The 19,595-nt window shown below is 47.6% G+C and overlaps 1 protein-coding gene across 1 annotated transcript in view; it reads right to left on the bottom strand.

Moving 5' to 3' along the window:
- LOC124775205 (peroxidase-like) overlaps positions 1-19,595 on the bottom strand; it is a 193,314-nt gene that overhangs the window by 73,252 nt on the left and 100,467 nt on the right. The window contains exons 7-8 of the mRNA XM_047250047.1: positions 7,690-7,972; positions 1,034-1,245 (exon numbers count right to left, since the gene is read on the bottom strand). Coding sequence (XP_047106003.1) covers positions 1,034-1,245; positions 7,690-7,972 — 495 coding nt within the window. The remainder of the gene's footprint in view (positions 1-1,033; positions 1,246-7,689; positions 7,973-19,595) is intronic.

Raw genomic sequence — 19,595 nt, 5'->3', positions numbered from 1 at the left:
AACCCTTTGTTTATATTTTAAGTTCCACGATTTTCCGCCATTTTACCATTTAACTCACCAATTTTATCGCCTGTTTTTATTATTTATTATCTTCATCTTTTTAAAACAAATTCTGTAGGTTGAAGAGCGGCGTACTAAGCTGCTGCCAACCCGCCCCCTTCGGGGGGAATCTAAACTCAATAATGGGAAAAAAAAGCTCAACCAGCCAGTCTAATCTCGCGTACGTCTGCGAACACATCGCCTCGCTTTAGACAGCTTACTTTATTGTTCTGTGTACGAGTGAACGTGTTTCTTAGGTTTCCTTGTGACTCCATTGTTCGATCTTGTTGTTGTTCGTTCTGTCCTTCGTTGGTCGTGTCCGTCCTCTCCCGTTGTGTTGTTGTTCGAGGGCCTCTCCGCGGGTCCCGCCGCGCTTTCCGTAATTTCAACCCCGCGACCGTCCCGGTCGCCGTTACGACACTGATGACCTTCCTAGACGGCAGAGGCGTCGATTTCTTCGAGCATAGAACCACACAATGACCAGCAGTATGCTGTCACCTTGCAGAAACTGTGATGCGCCATAAAGTAAAAGCGCCCACGAATGCTCTCAGACGGAATTATCCTGTTGCACGTGACGCCTGCCGCTAACTTACCAATCGAACGAGACTACGCATCAACGATTTGGTCTGGAAACACTGCAGCTTCCTTTGTACACGTCTTTGACGACCGAAGAAAAAAAAACATGCGTGGACGTCGGTTTCAGTCGTGCGAGGAAGTGCAAGAGTGTGTGTGGTTGTGGATCCATCAGCACCTGGCCCCGTTTTATTGGAGAGGACTTGATCGTCACGTCTCCCAGTGGAATAATTCGCTGAAAACTTCGTTTCAGTATTTCGAATCACTCGCGAATGAAGAAGGGAGCGTGTCTTAGGCAATTTACCACGTATAAAAGCGCGTCCAAACACGAGTGAGGGCAGGTAGGAAAGCAGTGCTAGAAACCAGAGCCGGGCCCAGCAGCAGGCTGCGCTGCGCACAGAGCAGAGCGGAGCAGACCTACCGTCGTCGTACTTGGGCGGCAGGATCCTCTGCAGCGCGGTGCCCGCCTTGCCCCAGGCGTCGTGCTGCACGTTGTTGCAGGAGCCGTCGGCGCTGCGGTACTTGGCGCGCTCGGGGCAGCGCGCCGTGCGCGGGCACGTGTCCGCGATCACCGTGTTGAGCACGCTGAACTTGGGCAGCGCGAACGTGCCCTGCTGCGGCGTCAGCTGGAACCTGCAACGCGCCGAGGGCGCCGGCTAGAGACGGCTCTTCAGCAAGAGCTAACCAGTTCAGGAAAGATTATCGTGTCCGACTCCAGTGCTAGCAGAGTTGTTAGGTTCCTCAACTCATCGTGTTCCATGGATCCTATCAAGATGGATAGCCTACACGTATGGTCACTCAACGAAGGTATACTTAAAAAAAGACAAGAAATTGTTAGAAACTACGTCTGTGCTTGAACACAGTTTACATGGTGGACAATGACTGGTCTCCTTTGCGATAAGGTCCTGGATCCAATCGAGTTGAAAATATACCGGTCTGCAGTCCGGCCATTAGCCTTGTACGGAACAGAATATTGCCCTGTAACAAAAGAAGCAGATCAAGGACTTGCAGTTATGCAAACCAAAATGCTTCGCTCTCGCCTTGACGACGACCACCGTCTGGAAGATACTGTGGGTACAGGTCTAAGTGCGCGTCCATCTTCGAGAGCGCTGAAACTCATTGTATCCACAGAGGCGCATTTTCGGGCCACCTCGCTGGTCTCCACCACCGCACCCCCCTCCTCCTCGCTGCCAGGCAGCGTGCCAGATCTGCCGCAGGCTACGTGAGCTGCCGGAGTGCTGTGCCTGCCACTCTTCGCCGACGCCTGAGCGATCAGCCAGGCCCACTTGCAGCACGCCGGAGAAGGCAGTATTCATTGTAGCAGTCACGTTGATAAAACGTTATTATAGATACCACTGTTTCAATGACGCCTTCGGGCGTAATATTGAAACACTCACCAGTCCTCGGAGGTCGGCCTCCTACACTTGCAATGTCGACGCCTGACCAGTCCAACCTCGACGTCCTGAGCCGAGGGGTGACCGTTACACAGTTATGGATTGATGACATCAAAAAAACCATTTCAGTTTCGTAGATGTTAGTAAATTACTGTAAATTATAAATTAAGATTTTCTATAAGCGACACGATTGTTTATAAAAATAAAAGTATTGGATTCAATCACCAAATTTATCCAACACTTGAACATAATAGTCCCAGGGAAGAAACTGGTACAGCTCTATCAAGTTAACACAAGAGTTTGTACAAAAGACATGTCTAAAATAACAGGAAGAAATTATATACTGGAGTAAGCATGGATAGAAACTCGACTTAGTAACAACTCCTTCCAGCAGAGAGATTGAAACCGGATGTGGCAACACCTACCATTTATTTTTTATTTACACGTCAAGTTCCGTAGGGCCAAATTGAGGAGCAAAGCTCCAAGGTCGTGGAACGTGTCAGTACATGAAAGTACAACATAAAAGTAATAACAGATAAAAATAAAATGTTTATGAATCAGAAAAAAAGTCAATCTATAAGTTTAAGTAAACGCAATCAGCAGTACAACAAGAATTAGCTTACTTTTTCAAGGAACTCCTTGACAGAATAGAGGGAGTGACCCATGAGGAAACTCTTCAGTTTAGATTTGAAAGCGGGTGGATTACTGCTAAGATTTTTGAATTCGAGTGGTAGCTTATTGAAAATGGATGAACAGTATACTGCACACCTTTCTGCACAAGAGTTAAGGAAGTCGGATCCAAATGCAGGTTTGATTCCTGTCCAGTATTAACTGAGTGAAAGCTGCTTATTCTTGGGAATAAGCTAATATTGTTAACAAAAAATGGTTCAAATGGCTCTGAGCACTATGGGACTTAACTTCTGATGTCATCAGTCCCCTAGAACTTAAAACTACTTAAACCTAAATAACCTAAGGACATCACACACATCCCTGCCCGAGGCAGGATTCGAACCTGCGACCGTAGCGGTCGCGCTGTTCCAGACTGAAACGCGTAGAATCGCTCGGCCACACCAGCCGGCTTCCTTTTGGTGATGAGACGTGATCGACTGGAACCTTGACGACAAGGATACTTGACCTCAAGTCCCCACGCAGTCCAACATCGGGTCACTGTTCCACCCGAATGTCCCAAGAATCTCGCTGTTGCACAATTCGACCAGCTGGCCAAATCGAAACACACTGTCACGTGCTGATAACACTGTCTCACATGAGTATGCGGCAACTCCGTGGCCTTCACAATTATCACTCAACATCTAACGCTGTTCAAGCCTCTTGTATTTCCTACCAGGTCTGATAACAACAAGAAATACGAACAGCAGTCTTGCACTCTGGTGGACGTTCTAGCCGTCACAGGAAATTGCAAATCTAATCGATTACAACCCGCTGGTGGTGTGTACGTATACTTAGCTAGACTGGCATCCGACCATGTTTTCTGGCCAATGTATGTACTACATTCAAAACGACTGAAAGATCCGACCACAGGAATGGAATAAGTGCACGCTGACACTTCATACACAGCCTTTTGCTGGTCCTATAACTCTTTTCACCAAAAATCTCCACAAAGATAGCCGGCCGGTGTGGCCTAGCGGTTCTAGGCGCTTCAGTCTGGAACCGCGCGACCGCTACGGTCGCAGGTTCGAATCCTGCCTCGGCCATGGATGTTTGTGATGTCCTTAGGTTAGTTAGGTTTAAGTAGTTCTAAGTTCTAGGGGACTGATGACCTCAGATGTTAAGTCCCATAGTGTTCAGTGCCATTTTTTTCCCACAAAGATACAACCTGATAACAGTTTAAGGACAATAGGCAAAACGTCAGTCAAAGCACCACATTCAAATTTCCAGGGAATAAAATGGAATTTATTGCAGTCGATTAATCTCAAAATGTTCGGTTCGTTCACTGTACACTACTTCCAGCTAGCTACTGGACTCCCAGCCAAAAGTGAGCACATACTTGCCCACTAAAATGCAACACTCGCCTAGAAAAACTGGAAAAGTACTAAAGCAAATTCCACCCCATTGCACGGGAGCGCACTTCTTATTGTTGTGATCTTCCTTATTTGGGCATTAAATTGGTTTCAAAAAAATCTTCTCGGTTTACAAGCAGCGTCACTTCAAATAAAACACTCGAACTTTCGATAGATGTCTCTGCCATCGTCATCAGGAGTTAAAATTACTGAATGCCAGAGCTGGCACGATAATTTTAACTGCTACTAACGGTCGAAAGTTCGAGTGTTTTATTCGAAGTGACACTGCTTGTAAACCGAGAGGATTTTAATGAAGCATACTGCCCCGAAAGGCTCCAAAGATAAGTACCTTTTTGTTCTTGAACGATCATCAGTATCTGACTTCAGAAAGTATAACACATTGAAAGGTCAGGGGACACATGACATCTCCTTTCCCCACAAGAGCCATCGGCAGACTATCAGTTTCGCAAGTTTCACAGCGATTCGAGGATTTAATTATCATTTAGTCTTTTCAGTCAATCAGATTAAGGAACAGAAATCTGGACTCTCAGGTGGGCATATGCTGCTCGCAATAACCGAAATATTCTGTACAGCGCTGCTTTCTGCCTGGACTCCTGTGTTCTAGAAAGTGACTACCGCCCGGAAAAGTCACAAGCGCTTAAGCCCAGGTACCAGAAACTGTTTATAGCCCCAAAAGGAGCAAACAGGACGAACGTACAGGCTCGGCCAGGAGATGATGCGTTACGTCCACACGAATCATCTGCAGTTCACAATTAAGTGCATGACAGAAGATTCATCGAGCCACTTTTAAGCTACTTCTGTACCGTTCCCCTCTCGAACAGCGCGCAGGAATAACGAACACTTAAATCCTTCCGTCTGTTATTTTATTGTGAGCATCATCTCCCCCAGGTCCGCCGCCGGTAGCTGAGTGGTCAGCGCGACAGAATGTCAATCCTAAGGGTCCGCGTTCGATTCCCAGCTGGGTCGGAGATTTTCTTCGCTCAAGGACTGGATGTTGTGTTGTCCTAATCACCATCATTTCATCTCCACGACGCGCAAGTCGCCGATCAAATCCAAAGACTTGCACCCAGCGAACGGTCTACACGACGGGAGGCCCTAGTCCACGACATTTACATTTATCTCCCCCAATGCAGGCGAACGCCAAAAAAATATTCTCAGACTTTGAGAAGAAAGTTGGTGATTGGAATTTCATGATAATGCCCTGCCGCAGCGAAAAATGCCTTAGTTTTAATGACAGCCACCCTAATTCGTGTATCATGATCGTGGAACTCTCTCTTTCATTTCGCGCCGGCTGGTGTAGCCGAGCGGTTCTAGGCGCTTCAGTCTGGAACCACGCGACCGCTACGGTCGCAGGTTCGAATCCTGCCTCGAGCATGGATGTGTGTGATGTTCTTAGGTTAGTTAGGTTTAAGTAGTTCTAAGTTCTAGGGGACGGATGACTTCAGAAGTTAAGCCCCATAGTGCTCGGAGTCATTCTCTCATTTCGCTATAATACAAAACGAGCTGCCTTTCTTTGAACTGTTCTCCTTCAGTCCTATCTGATGTGGATCCCACGCCGCACAACAATAAACCAAACTGTTACATTTTCTAGGTATTCTGGCAATAAATCGCAGTCTTTGGACTGCTTTCCCGGCAACATTATCTGTGTGATCGTTCCAATCCCTAAGTATTTAGTTTAGTTTACAGCCTTTAAAAAAATTATGTGATTTAACGTTTAACTGAAATTTAGGAGATTGTCTTTAGTGTTCATGTGAGTGACTTACACTTTTCATGATTTAGAGTCAATTACTCTACCTTATCTGAATCATTTTCCGATTCGTTTTGATCATCTGATGACTTTTCATGACGGTAAATGACTGCATCATCTGCAAAGAATCTACGAGGAAGAGGACTGCTCGGATTGTCTCCTAAATCGTTTATGTAGGTTTGGAACAGCAGATATTACTTATATTTTACTCGTTGACGTTCTGTCGGTTACAACGAATTCCTACTTTTCTAGACGCAAATCACGAATCCAACCCCATAACTGAAACGATACTAGATAGCCATGTAATCTGATTAGATGTCGCTTGTGAGGAACAGTGTCAAAACCCCATGGAAATCTAAAAATCAATTTGCCGTCCCGTATCAAAAGCACTCATTGCTTCGTGAAAGCAAAGAGCTAGTTGCGTTTCACAAGATTGATATTTTCTGAATCTAGGTTGGTTAGTGGCCGAGCGGTTTTAGGCGCTCAGTCCGGAGCCGCGCGACTGCTGCGGTCGCAGGTTCGAATCCTGCCTCGGGCATGGATGTGTGTGATGTCCTTAGGTCGGTTAGGTTTAAGTAGTTCTAAGTTCTAGGGGACTGATGACCACAGATGTTAAGTCCCACAGTGCCCAGAGCCATTTGAACCATTTTTTTGGGTTGATTATTTGTCAACAAATCGCTCGTTTTCGAGCACAGTATATGTTACAAATTTCTACTGCAAATAGAGGTTTATGATATGGGTTGTAATTCAGTAAATTACTCCTTATTCCTTTCTTGGGTAATAGCGTGACTTGTACAACTTTGCAGTCTTTAGGTACGGACCTTTTGAAATGTCCCCTTAGAAAAATTTATGAATTACTTTGCTGGTAAACCTCTACGTTATTTGATTTTCAAACAGCTGAGCAAAACCGAACGTACTCAGTCATTTCTCTCTTTACTTATTCTGATCATCACTAAACTGAGACACAATATTTTTTTTTTAGCGCAACGCAATCTGACTTTCAATAATCACTACAAAAGAATGGCGCTGACTAACAATAACCTATACCTTTCATGAATCACTTACCTCACAAAAATCTTCGTTACTCAAACTACTGCAATACAGCTTGCGCCAATACTGCCAGCTGAATAAAATATTCTAACTACTGAAGGCACTAACTACTGAAAGGCATAGTTAGCAAATGAAAGATTTTGATAGAGAACAAACAATGTATTTACCTTAATAATGTTCAAAAGGCATCATGTATATATCGTTTCATGATATCCACCATTACAAATTTACTCTTTCTGATGGACACACGTCCAGATCGTCCGCTCTCAAAATTCTGCCATCTCTCTCCCCACATCCACCACTGCTGGCGGCTCACGCGGCTACGCGCTGTTCACATCCAACTGCCCAACACTACAATAGCAAATATTCCAACAACGCAAACCAGCCACAGACTGCACACAGCACAGTCAGTGACTTTCATACAGAGCGCCACGTGGCGATACCAACATAAAAACCTAAACAGCCTACTTACACCTCGTAAGAGCGAGCGGTTGTGTATGATTGCAGTTGTATCTGCATACTCTGAAAGGAACCTGACTAGTATAGAATCTGGACCGGAAGCCTTGCCTTATTAAGTGTTTTAAGCTGCTTCGCTACAGCCAGGTAACTTAGGTAAGCCAAGTTGCCAGTTGTTCTTGATTCTAATTCTGGAGTATTTACTTCGTCATTTTTTTTAAAGGCATTTCGGAAGGTTGTCCAAGTGCGACCTTCACACCCTTCACTCCCTTCAGTTCCTTCACTGTCTTCATTCCTTTCACTCCCATGTTCGCCCATCGACACCTCCTCGTTCTCTCCAACAACCGACAGCCCAGGACCGCTGCTTCGCCCTGCGCGCCGCGCTACTCACTCCTGGATGAGGCCGACGCTGGCTTCGACGTTCTTCTGCGCCTGCTGGCCCGTGGCGAGCGTGCGGTTGGTGGTCTGGAAGAACTCCTGGTGCCAGGCGGCCGGCGTGCCCGGCGCGACGACGACGCCCCCGGAGAAGAGCGCCGCGAGGAACTGGACGCGCTGGCGCACGCGCTCCAGCGCCGAGGCGGCCGCCGCGTCCAGCTGCTGCGGCGTCAGCGGCGGCACCACCACCGGCGGCGGCGGCGGCGCCTGCAGGATGCCCTTCGAGCCCGACTGCGCCACTGCGGGACACGGCCAGCTCAGCAACGGTTCAGCCACACCACTAAACTACAGTGGTATGCAAACTTAAGGGATGATGTGTCACTCTCAAGTAATATAGCTCGCTGAAACTCGGAACATATATTGAAAGAATTGTTACAGTATAGTACAAAAGTAACTGAAACAAATACGCAATGAAACGAACAGAAGTGGCACTATTCATCATTTTGTTTTGCGGCTTCTTGTATTGGCCGTGTTTGCAGTTAAAATTGTTGGATGTGAGGTCCGCCAGTTATGGAAAACACCGTTTTTTCTCAGTATCCAAACATGTTTCGGCACCACTGTGCCATCATCAGTGGGTTAAATAAAAACGAAAACCCACTGATGATGGCACAGTGGTTCTGAAACATGTTTGGGTACTGAGAAAAACCGGTGTTTTGCGTAACTGGCGGACCTTACATCCAACAGAAATTGCACTTTTATTTAAATACAATAAGTACTCCTACTCTGAGGTCACCACGATTTACGACGATCCCTTGGACATTATAAAAGGCGGGACGTGTTTCTCATTAGGGAGTGTGGTCACCAGGGACGCCAATGCATTCCATCCAACGTGATTCCATGCTGGTCACAAGGTTGGTAAGGAGTTCTTGTCATAGGGCGCCGCTTTCCTCCACCCACGTGGTTGCCAGTTGGTGGATTAGTCGTCGGTGCACATGGACGTGCAGTGGTACGTCTCCCCAGTGCACACTTAAGTGTTCTGCAGCATTTAAGTAGTGGGAACGGGCAAGCCAGTGCGCTCAGCAAATATCCTCTTGTTCCAAGAGCTCCTCCTCCTGCAGAGTTCCATGTGGTTGCGTACTGTCACCCATTAAAACGAAGTCAGGGCTGAATGCATCCCACCACATGGATAGCAGTACTGTGTCACAATAAGGATGACCGGTGAGTGTACCATGTTCAAAGATCTGGAGGTCAGTACGGCCACACAAGATAATGATGATGATATTTGTTTTGTGGGGCGCTCAACTGCGTGGTTATCAGCACCTGTACAAATTCCCAATCTTTTTTACGGTCCAGTCTCGTCACTTCCCCGAATGATGGGGACAATACATACACCCAATCCTCGGGCGGAGAAAATCCCCGACCCGGCCGCGAATCGAACCCAGGACGCTGTCATCCATAGGCAGCAACGATAGTCACTACACCACGAATCACGCAACATAATCTCTCCCCACAGCATAATACCTGGATCACTAAAATATGATATATATGTGAAGGTAGTATCTGTTCCCTTAAGAACAGTTACCGTTGATGACCATGCAGCTTCGCTAGAATGAAATAATTAAATGGACGCCCTAGCTGCAAACAGACGTTGATATATTTCATTCCGGACATGTTGAAAATGTGTGCCCCGACCGAGACTCGAACCCCGGATCTCCTGTTTACATGGCAGACGCTCTATCCATCTGAGCCACCGAGGGCACAGAGGATAGTACGTCTGCAGGGACTTATCCCTTGCACGCTCCCCGCGAGACCCACATTCCCACATGTCCACACCACTACATTCGTAGTGCGCCTAATAGATGTTTGCCCATCATACTCAGGTTAATCTACCAAGTCCCGTACGAGTTCGGGTATAGCGTGTGCGTTCGCACAAGAAGGTTAATGGCCGGGAAGCCATATTTTAACTGTATATGAACGTAGATTAATCTGCCACGAGTAATGAGTATGCTGGGCAAACATCTATTAGGCGCACAACAAATGTAGTGGTGTGGACGTGTTGGGAATGTGGGTCTCGCGGGGAGCGTGCAAGGGATAAGTCCCTGCAGACGCACTATCCTCTGTGCCCTCGGTGGCTCAGATGGATAGAGCGTCTGCCATGTAAGCAGGAGATCCGGGTTCGAGTCTCGGTCGGGCCACACATTTTCAACATGTCCCCAATGAAGTATATCAACGTCTGTTTGCAGCTAGGGTGTCCATTTAATTATCATAAAATGATGATGTTCGACAAGCCGAACCGTCCCTTCATATGACGAGAGGTGAGAATGCATTAAAAATGCAGCCAGCAACATTGTCTAAAAACATCGGCTCTGTAAAGCAGGTATTATAGCGAGGAGAGTACAGTCGGCTCGCAGCCGTGCTAGCGTGCGGAGCTGCTCCGCGCGCCATGTGCCGCTCCGCTCTCGGCGGTGTTTACTTCCGCGTCGCGGTGTTTGTGTCTATCGAGTCCAGTACTAACGTACACCATGGCGCACTCGTACCGCCGTGCAACGATCAAAGTAACGTTTCAGGACGAACATCCACGACCCAGAGCTTTCGAAGTCGAACAGTTCATACGTGAGGATCTACGTTTGAACCCCCAGGACGTAATCGGCATACATTTTTCCATCACTGGAAGTGTTGTCTACATCAAGATGTCGACGGAGGAAATTTGCAATGACATCATTCACCGTCATGCCACCGGACTGAAATTTAAACAGTCTGATGGACATATGGGTGCTGTCACAGTCGCCCATGCTGGATTCGGTCTCCGGACATTGCGGGTGTTTGAGCTCCCGTTCGAGGTGCCTCAGGATGTGGTCATTGCCGCTTTCCAACCATATGGCACCGTCTTGGGTCACGTCGCGGAGAAGTGGCAAACATTTACGACCTACCCCGTATTAAATGGCGTCCGGCAAATAAAAATTGAGCTGACGAAACATGTCGCATCGCACCTGCTGATTGGCGGTGTGAGGGCCATCGTCATGTACGATGGACAGCCACGAACGTGCGCAGGATGTGGCCAGGAGGGACATGTACGTTCCGAATGCTTACACCGCCGTTTAATACAGACGCCGTTACGTGAAGAGACCCAGGCTTCGATGGTCACGTCCTTACCCATCACCTACGCCAAGGTTGCACAGGACCCCGCCGTACCAATCTCGATTGCGCCAGCAGCATCGTCAACGCCACCCGCCGCAGCACAACGCTCCAAGGACACAAGCACGACGTCGCCTCCCGTGCTCGCTTCAGGACCGTCCGGGTTGCAGACCGAAATCGATGTTCCTGTTGGAACCATGGACGTCGATCTCGGTGTCGTGCCGACGTCTGCCTTTGTCCGGACGGGTTCGGCGTCCGACGACGGGCGACGACATTCTGATTCAGAAGGCCACGTCAGTATACAACGGTCGCCTCGCAAACACAGGAAACGACGACGAACGCCTTCCGATGACGCCCTTTCTCAGACGGCCCCGCGAGATGTCGACCTGATGTCTGACGGTGATCTCTCACATTGCGTCCAGTCACGCGATGTGGCAGCAACAGGCGCCCCTCCAGTGACACCTACTCTCCCAGCCAGGGACGTGTCCTCGCCGTTTTCAACGAATGATGATGGCGGTCCCCCTGCCACTCATCTTGCGGAATCCACAACACCCGTTCCGGAAGTACGTGACCGTCACATGTCCACGTCGTCAGCTTCCTGGGCCGATGACGTTGAAGGAGAAGTGGAACAGACTGCCAGCGTGTCTGCACAGGAGTCCACCTCGGCGACACTGGGGCTGGCGCCCCGCCAGTAATAATCACCACTGCGAGACCACCGGCGGGTCTCCACCTGCCGGCTACTTCTACCGCACGTTCTGCAAATACTGAGGATGGCCGTACACAGCAATATCGTATCGCCACGATGAATCTTGCCACCATTCGTGCCCCCCATAAACTGGCCATGTTCAGAGACACTATTTACTCTGCGGATGTGGATATAGCACTCTTACAAGAGGTGATTGTGGCTGACTTTCTAGTTCCCGCCGGATACAACGCCCATGTTTCCCCCGCATCCGATACCGGTAGCGGCGTCGCCATCCTGCTACGCGACGGACTCCCTGCAGAGGACGTCATCTACCTCCCCACTGCGCGAGGTATGGCCCTCACACTGTTCGGCGTGCGTATTATTAATATCTACGCTACGTCCGGCACTGGCCGCCGTCATGACCGACAAACTTTTTTTGCCGAAAGCGTCACATCCCTCTTCAACGGTCCGCAGGACGATTTGGTACTCGGTGGGGATTTTAACTCGACACAAGAACCCGCCGACCAACTCCCGCGACATTCCCCTTGTGCATCTCTCTCAGTGGTCATCGACCGTCTACGACTTGTTGACACATGGAAGAAGCTCCACGGAATTCAACTGGGCTATACATTCTACACCTCTCACTCGTCAAGCCGCATAGATCGCATCTACAATACCCGCTCCCTTGCTGATGGCACACGTCATGCGGAAGTCTGGCCCTTGGCCTTTTCAGACCATGATGCGTACCTCTGTGACGTCACTCTAGCCCGACAGCAAGTGTGGCATAGTCGTGATCTGTGGAAACTCAATGTCGCTCAGCTGACCTCCTCAGACTGTCGCCGTATGGTCGAAGAAGCGTGGGCACGCTGCCACCATCGTCGCGAAGCCTATGACTCCACCTTATCATGGTGGCTCTCCTGTGCAAAGCCGACCCTCAGGAAGACTCTGATGAGTTATGGGAAGGAATTAAAGGCGTGGCAAACTCATACCCTGCACTTCTACTACACCATTCTACGTGACTGTACGACGATGCCTTTCTCGCCAGCCCGGCAGTCGATGGTCCATCGCACGAAGGCGCAGATCTCCTTGATCATGCGGCGTAACTTGGAAGGCACTGTAGTCCGTTCTCGAGCTTCTAATCGCATCCCTCAAGAACGTCCGTCGATGTTCCACCTCCTTCAGGAAAGACAACGACGACGACGAGCTCTGATCCAAGTCCTCACTGATGTGGAAGGGCGCCGGCACGACACCCAACAAAGCATCGGTCGTACTCTCCATGCTCATTTTGCCGGGCTATACGCAGCAGTACCGCATTCTGCAGCACTGATCACAGAAGTCGCTCAGCTTACTACGAACACTCTTCCGGAGGATGCAGTGCATGACCTCCAAGACGACGTAACCACAGATGAAGTGGTAGACGCTATCAAGGCGGGTTCCGATAACAGATCTCCTGGACCTGACGGTATACCCATCGAATTTTATAAAAGTTTTCACTATTTGTTGGCTTCCACGTGGACGGCAATCGCACAAGAGCTGATGTCACCGATGACAGTGGTCCCGAGCGCCTTTCTAGAAGGCATTATTATCCCCGTACATAAACCACGCGGGTTATCGAGGATCCAGGACTATCGACCAATTACTTTGCTCAACAGCGACATGAAAATATTCACACGGCTACTGGCATCGCGACTCAAGAAGGTCGCCCGTTATGTCACATCCTGCGACCAGACTTCCCTAGGAGGCGACAACAACATCCGTACGGCTCTTTGCCGTTACAGAGACATGATAGCATTAGCGCATTATCAGCGTCTCCCTGGCGCCTTGGCTTCACTGGACTTTAGCCAGGCTTTCGACCGTGTTGACCACTTCTATTTACGAACAGTTCTTCAGCATATGGGTTTTCCTGGCGGTATTGTCACAGTGGTTATGCGCCTGTTGAGTAGTGCAACCTCTAAAATCATGTACAATGGTCGCCTTACACCGTCCCTGGTCATCGCACGATCTGTACGACAAGGCTGCCCTCTTTCCACAATTTTGTATGCTTTCGCCTTGGAACCCCTGCTCCAGGGCATGCGCCAACGTTTGGAAGGCATGGCTGTGCAAGGCCACCGTTTTTGTTGTACAGCCTACGCAGACGACATAGTACTATATCTGCGCAGTGAAGATGAAGTACGAGCAGCACTGACATGGGTGGCGACTTACGGCGAAGCTTCGGGGAGCTGCCTCAGCGTGTCAAAATCCAAGGTCCTGTTCATTGGTGAGGGCTTGCCGGAGAGATGCGTTGCTCCCCTTAGTGTCGCCGCCACCATACGGTGTCTTGGACTTGATTTCACAGCAGACCTGCGCCGCTCAGCGACTATCAATGGTAGACGCTTGCTACAGACAATCAGAGCAAATCTCGCAGATCACCGGCTACGAGCTCTCGACGTTATCCAACGCGCGCACTACGTGAATATGTATCATGCTTCCCGTATACCGCACGTGGCTCAAGTACTACCAGTCCCAAATCTCCTGGCGCGACAACTGTTGATGGCTTTCGGCTCCTTCGTCAGCTCGGGGATGTTATTCAAGGTGCAGTATGAATCCCTTGCACTGCCACGAGATCGTGGAGGGGTGGGACTCATCCACGTGCCGACTCGTGTGAAGACACTATACGTCAGCTCCCGACTAAAACTTTGGCATCGTTGCCCGCAGAGCCTTACTAGCCTCCTGCTTCACAACTTTGCACCGGCCTCCTTGTCCGCCCCAGTACTGGTATCGACCATTCCAACCCCCTTCTGTTACATCCAACGATTTTTCCTGGAGTTCAGTTATATCTACCGGTCCTTACCACTTACACGTTTGTACCTCACGAAAACAGTCTCCGAATTGTTACAACAGTGCCGCCCGTCTAACCCCATCGAACGTAAGTGTCCACAGTACGTGCGGCGACACATATGGAATGCGATCCATGCGCGTTTTCTTGAATCAGACGTTCAATCAGCGTGGTACATCACCGTGAATGGCAAACAAGTTAACCGAGATCGTCTGCACCGCATCCATCTCGCCGATTCATCCCTCTGCACCCACTGTGGCGTGGATGACACGGATGTTCACCGATTCCACTGTGGCACAGCATTCGACGTCTGGACACTTGCGCGGCGAATTTTGGCGTTTCTTACTCGCCAGACACCGGCTCAGATCGACGTCCACATGCTTTTGTACCCAGATAAGACTTTCTACCCCTCCGCCAAAACTCACTCTGTGAATTGGATCTGTGGCCACACGATCCGCTATCTTTTTACTTCTGGCGACAAGTCTACGCTAGGATATTGGACTTATCTCAACGAACGACACTGCGTCCTGATACGCAACCCACGCTATAAACAATATTTTTCCAGTTTCTTACGGAGCACTTTCGATGAGCCACCTAGTAGCTGGAACGTCCAAGCCCTGAGAAGCTGAAAACTGTATAAACCGAACCGAACTGAATAGATCTGCTACCCAGAACTCACGCCTACACCATGAGAGACACGTTTGGAGGAGCTGGCATGCTGTAGGCGGATACACTTCAGGAGCTCCTGTAAGAACTGGACTTTAACTGCAAGTCGCACTACGACTTTAATTTAAAAAAAAATCACTTTTCCTTATTTATTACTCATAATTTGCTTAAAGGAAAAAGAAATTTGATTTTGGCTTTGAGAAACTTTTTTTTCTTTTTTGTCCCAAAAGATTGCTTCTTCGCCAACAAGACAAAGGAGACTCATTTTTGTTTCCTGGAAGGAGAAACAAGTATAATTGGAGTCTTTGTTTTCTTTTGAAAAAAAAACACTTTTCCTTATTTATTCCTCATAATTTGCTTAAAGGAAAAAGAAATTTGATTTTGGCTTTGAGAAAGTTTTTTTTTCTTTTTTTGTCCCAAAAGATTGCTTCTTCGCCAACAAGACGAAGGAGACTCATTTTTGTCTCCTGGATGGAGAAACAAGTATAATTGGAGTCTTTGTTTTCTTTTGAAAAAAAAAACTTTTCCTTATTTATTCCTCATAATTTGTTCTTAAAGGAAAAAGAAATTTGATTTTGGCTTTGAGAAATTAAAAAAAACAAGAAAAAAAGATGGATAGAGCGTCTGCCATGTAAGCAGGAGATCCGGGTTCGAGTCTCGGTCGGGGCACACATTTTCGACATGTCCCCAATGAAGTATGTCAACGTCTGTTTGCAGCTAGGGTGTCCATTTAATTATCATAAAATGATGATGTTCGACAAGCCGAACCGTCCCTTCATATGACGAGAGGTGAGAATGCATTAAAAATGCAACCAGCAACATTGTCTAAAAACATCGGCTCTGTAAAGCAGGTATTATAGCGAGGAAAGGATAATGTTGCTTTGGCATATTGACATCTATGAGTTCAAATGGTTCAAATGGCTCTGACCACGATGGGACTTAACTTCTAAGGTCATCAGTCCCCTAGAACTTAGAACTACTTAAACCTAACTTACCTAAGGACATCACACACATCCATGCCCGAGGCAGGATTCGAACCTGCGACCGTAGCGGTCGCGCGGTTCCAGACTATAGCGCCTAGAACCGCTTGGCCACCCCGGCCGGCGATCAGGGACCATCACAAGTCGTGATGAGCAGTGTAGTTATTGTGTTTCAATGAAAGTGCCATTTCTGTTTGCTTCATTGGGTACGTCTTTCACTTATCTTCAGCAGTTCATTCTATGTATGTTCCAAGCGTCATCGAGCTATGTTACTTGGCAGTCACATATTATGAGAAAGTTACTTTCGTCCATAAATTTTGGACACCAGTGTTTATACCTCACATGGTGCCACTAAGAAATTCGTTAATGAAGTAAGAAGAGTTAGCTTCACCGCCAATAAATTCTTCACGTTCATCTTAAACTGAACCTTATTAGTAGTTAAACGTGTTATGCCTACTGTCAACTTATTAAAAATGTTTTTTCTTGAAAAATGGAGACCTCTGTGAAATAAAGTTCACTGAAAAACCGCAACCGTGAATGCCGCCTAGTGGCGTCTCGGGCATGTGACACGCTAAGAAAAGTGTATAAGAGGTGCACAAGTTAAGGCTGGTTATTTTAGCGACGATACGGGCCGCAAATAGGAGAGACTGTTATATGCCGACGCCTAGGAACGGGCATCTCGGAAACGGCTATGCTGGTCAGCTGGTTGCGAGCTACTGTCGTAACCATCTATGAGAAGTAGTTGAAGAATGTTAGACAGTGCGTGTTGTTATAATACGAAATCAGGCAACTTCATTTATGGTGTGGTCATAGGCACCTCTAACCACGATAGCCTCTTTCTAGCGTTCTGTCACGCGTTCATGTTGTCCCATCTTACTACACTGATTCCATATAACCGACAGGCATGTGCATAATATTACTTCACTTCCACGACTGATGTCTGTGGTGGAGGGTCTCCTCATCACCTGGTACCAGTTCTGCACCATCTACGGCGCTCCAAAGGGACCAGTGTGCTATTTTCTCGGGTTTACAAAAAACTGCTACATAAATTACTAATATGCGCCATCGTCATCACTTCTCACATTCTTTAGAACGTAGGAAATTGCTACATACTGCCACCAATGTAACGGAGATTAAAGTGAACCAGCGTTTTCAGATCTGTTCTTTGTCTCCAATCATGAGCAGGACAATCCAGCGTCAGTACGTCAGTATACCTCGGAAGGTCACTACGCGCACATAGTCACTTTACGGCAAGAAACATTGTCAGCACTGAGACTTGCCTCCTGATATCGCGTACAACGTAGCGACTTCGTGTTAACGTTCCATTGCTATCACGAGACAAAAAGCGCTCCTCGTCATAATAACAGCAGGAATGGAACCCGAACCAAAGGTGTCAGGTCTTCTTCACCGACGAGTGCAGAACTTGTCTCAGGCCTTGTGACGAATAGTACGAACGCACGCAGGTACCAGTCCATGTTTCAGGCATGCAACTCCATGGATTGAGCAGGGAAGTAAGTCAGTCTTCTTTTGGACCATTGTCATGTACGGATTTCTTTCGGTTCTCATTTCTATAAAAGGTAATTTGATCGCCGAGCGATAACCGAACAGGATCCTACAATCTTAGGCAACATTTTGGGTTCGTTTTCCAAGACGACAGTGTTCGACTACACGGCGTCCACGTCGCGGACATTTTCTTCAGCTAGGCTGAAATTAATCGAATGGTATAGATGGCATGTGGTGTTTGCTGACACGAATCCAATGGACGCGCTTCAGTCCAGTACAAACTCGCATTGTGTCGTTGGAAAAATCGCTCTTGAAACAATGGGTTATCAGGATTATTGAAGTACAGGGTGATTCAAAAAGAATACCACAACTTTAGGAATTTAAAACTCTGCAACGACAAAAGGCAGAGCTAAGCACTATCTGTCGGCGAATTAAGGGAGCTATAAAGTTTCATTTAGTTGTACATTTGTTCGCCATTTGAGCCAATAAAGTTTTTGGTCCCTTTTTCTTCGAAGGTGCTACTGTAACTGGACTACAGTATCTGGAGATGTTAGAGAATTGGCTGTTCCCTCAGCTCGAACAAGAAGCACAACAATTCATATTTCAGCAGGATGGAGCGCCACCACATTGGCACTTATCTGTCCGTAACTACCTGAACGTCAACTACCCGAGGCGATGGATCGGCCGCCAGGCAGCCCGTGACAGAGCACTTCATCACTGGCCTCCAAGAAGCCCTGATCTTACCCCCTGCGATTTTTTCTTATGGGGGTATGTTAAGGATATGGTGTTTCGGCCACCTCTCCCAGCCACCATTGATGATTTGAAACGAGAAATAACAGCAGCTATCCAAACTGTTACGCCTGATATGCTACAGAGAGTGTGGAACGAGTTGGAGTATCGGGTTGATATTGCTCGTGTGTCTGGAGGGGGCCATATTGAACATCTCTGAACTTGTTTTTGAGTGAAAAAAAACCTTTTTAAATACTCTTTGTAATGATGTATAACAGAAGGTTATATTATGTTTCTTTCATTAAATACACATTTTTAAAGTTGTGGTATTCTCTTTGAATCACCCTGTATATTTATAAAGTAAACGAGATGGCGGACCGTAGGAACATATCAACTGTGGTCTGGTTTAGGCGATAGGAAGTTCCTTAGGTAGCAAAGATTGACAGAACACTGAAATGAAATGAACTGGCATTGATGCCCTAAAGTCTCCATCTGGGAAAGTTCGGCTATCAGCTGCAAGTCTTGTTAAGGTGACGCCACATTGGGTGACTTGCGTGTGGATGATGATGAAATGGTAATGGGGACAACTCAACAACCAGACCCCGAACCAAGAGAATCTCCTACCCAGTGGTGAATCGAACCCGGGCCCACTGCACAGCTGTCATAAGCGCTGACCATTGAGCAGAATAGGCGGACAATAGAACATCTATGGAGGAATAAGTGAAACTGTACGTCTTGGTCACAGTATTGTATGGCACTGAAAAATGGACTGTGGTATAAGTGAAAGTATTCGAAATGTGACACTAGAGAAAGATGTTAAAATGGATTCACTGGAGGAAAACAAGCTTTTGTGCAAAAATCTGTGCCGGCCGATGTGGACGTGCGGTTCTAGGCGCTTCAGTCTGGAACCGCGTGACCGCTACGGTCACAGGTTCGAATCCTGCCTCGGGCGTGGATGTGTGTGATGTCCTTAGGTTAGTTAGTTTTAAGTAGTCCTAAGTTCTAGGGGACTGATGACCACAGATGTTAAGTCCCATAGTGCTCAGAGCCATTTTGCAAAAATCTGTAGGGATTGAAGAAAAGCCTCTCGTGTGAACCACAGTTTGCTCTATTCGCGTGAGAAACGGTTTCCTTTAATCGTACACAACATCTTGCAAACAATATACGGAGGTTAACTGGTAGATTCCGTTCGCCGAGATTTCAGAAAGGCGCTCGACACTGTAACATGTTGTCGACTACTGAGCAAAATATGTGATTGGCTGGACTAAAATTTGACTAATAGAAACTAATACATGGTACTGGATGGCGAATGTTCTACAGAAATAAAATTATAATCGGGTGATCCCCAAGGGAAGCTTAGTAGGACCTCTAACTAACTTTGGATGGGAGTCATGTCAGGCAATCTGGGT

Source organism: Schistocerca piceifrons, chromosome 1 (genome assembly GCF_021461385.2).
Source record: "Schistocerca piceifrons isolate TAMUIC-IGC-003096 chromosome 1, iqSchPice1.1, whole genome shotgun sequence".
Classification (NCBI taxonomy): Eukaryota; Metazoa; Arthropoda; class Insecta; order Orthoptera; family Acrididae; genus Schistocerca; species Schistocerca piceifrons.
The sequence above is the reverse complement of the archived record's forward strand: the minus strand, read 5'-3'. Positions and strand labels throughout refer to the sequence as shown.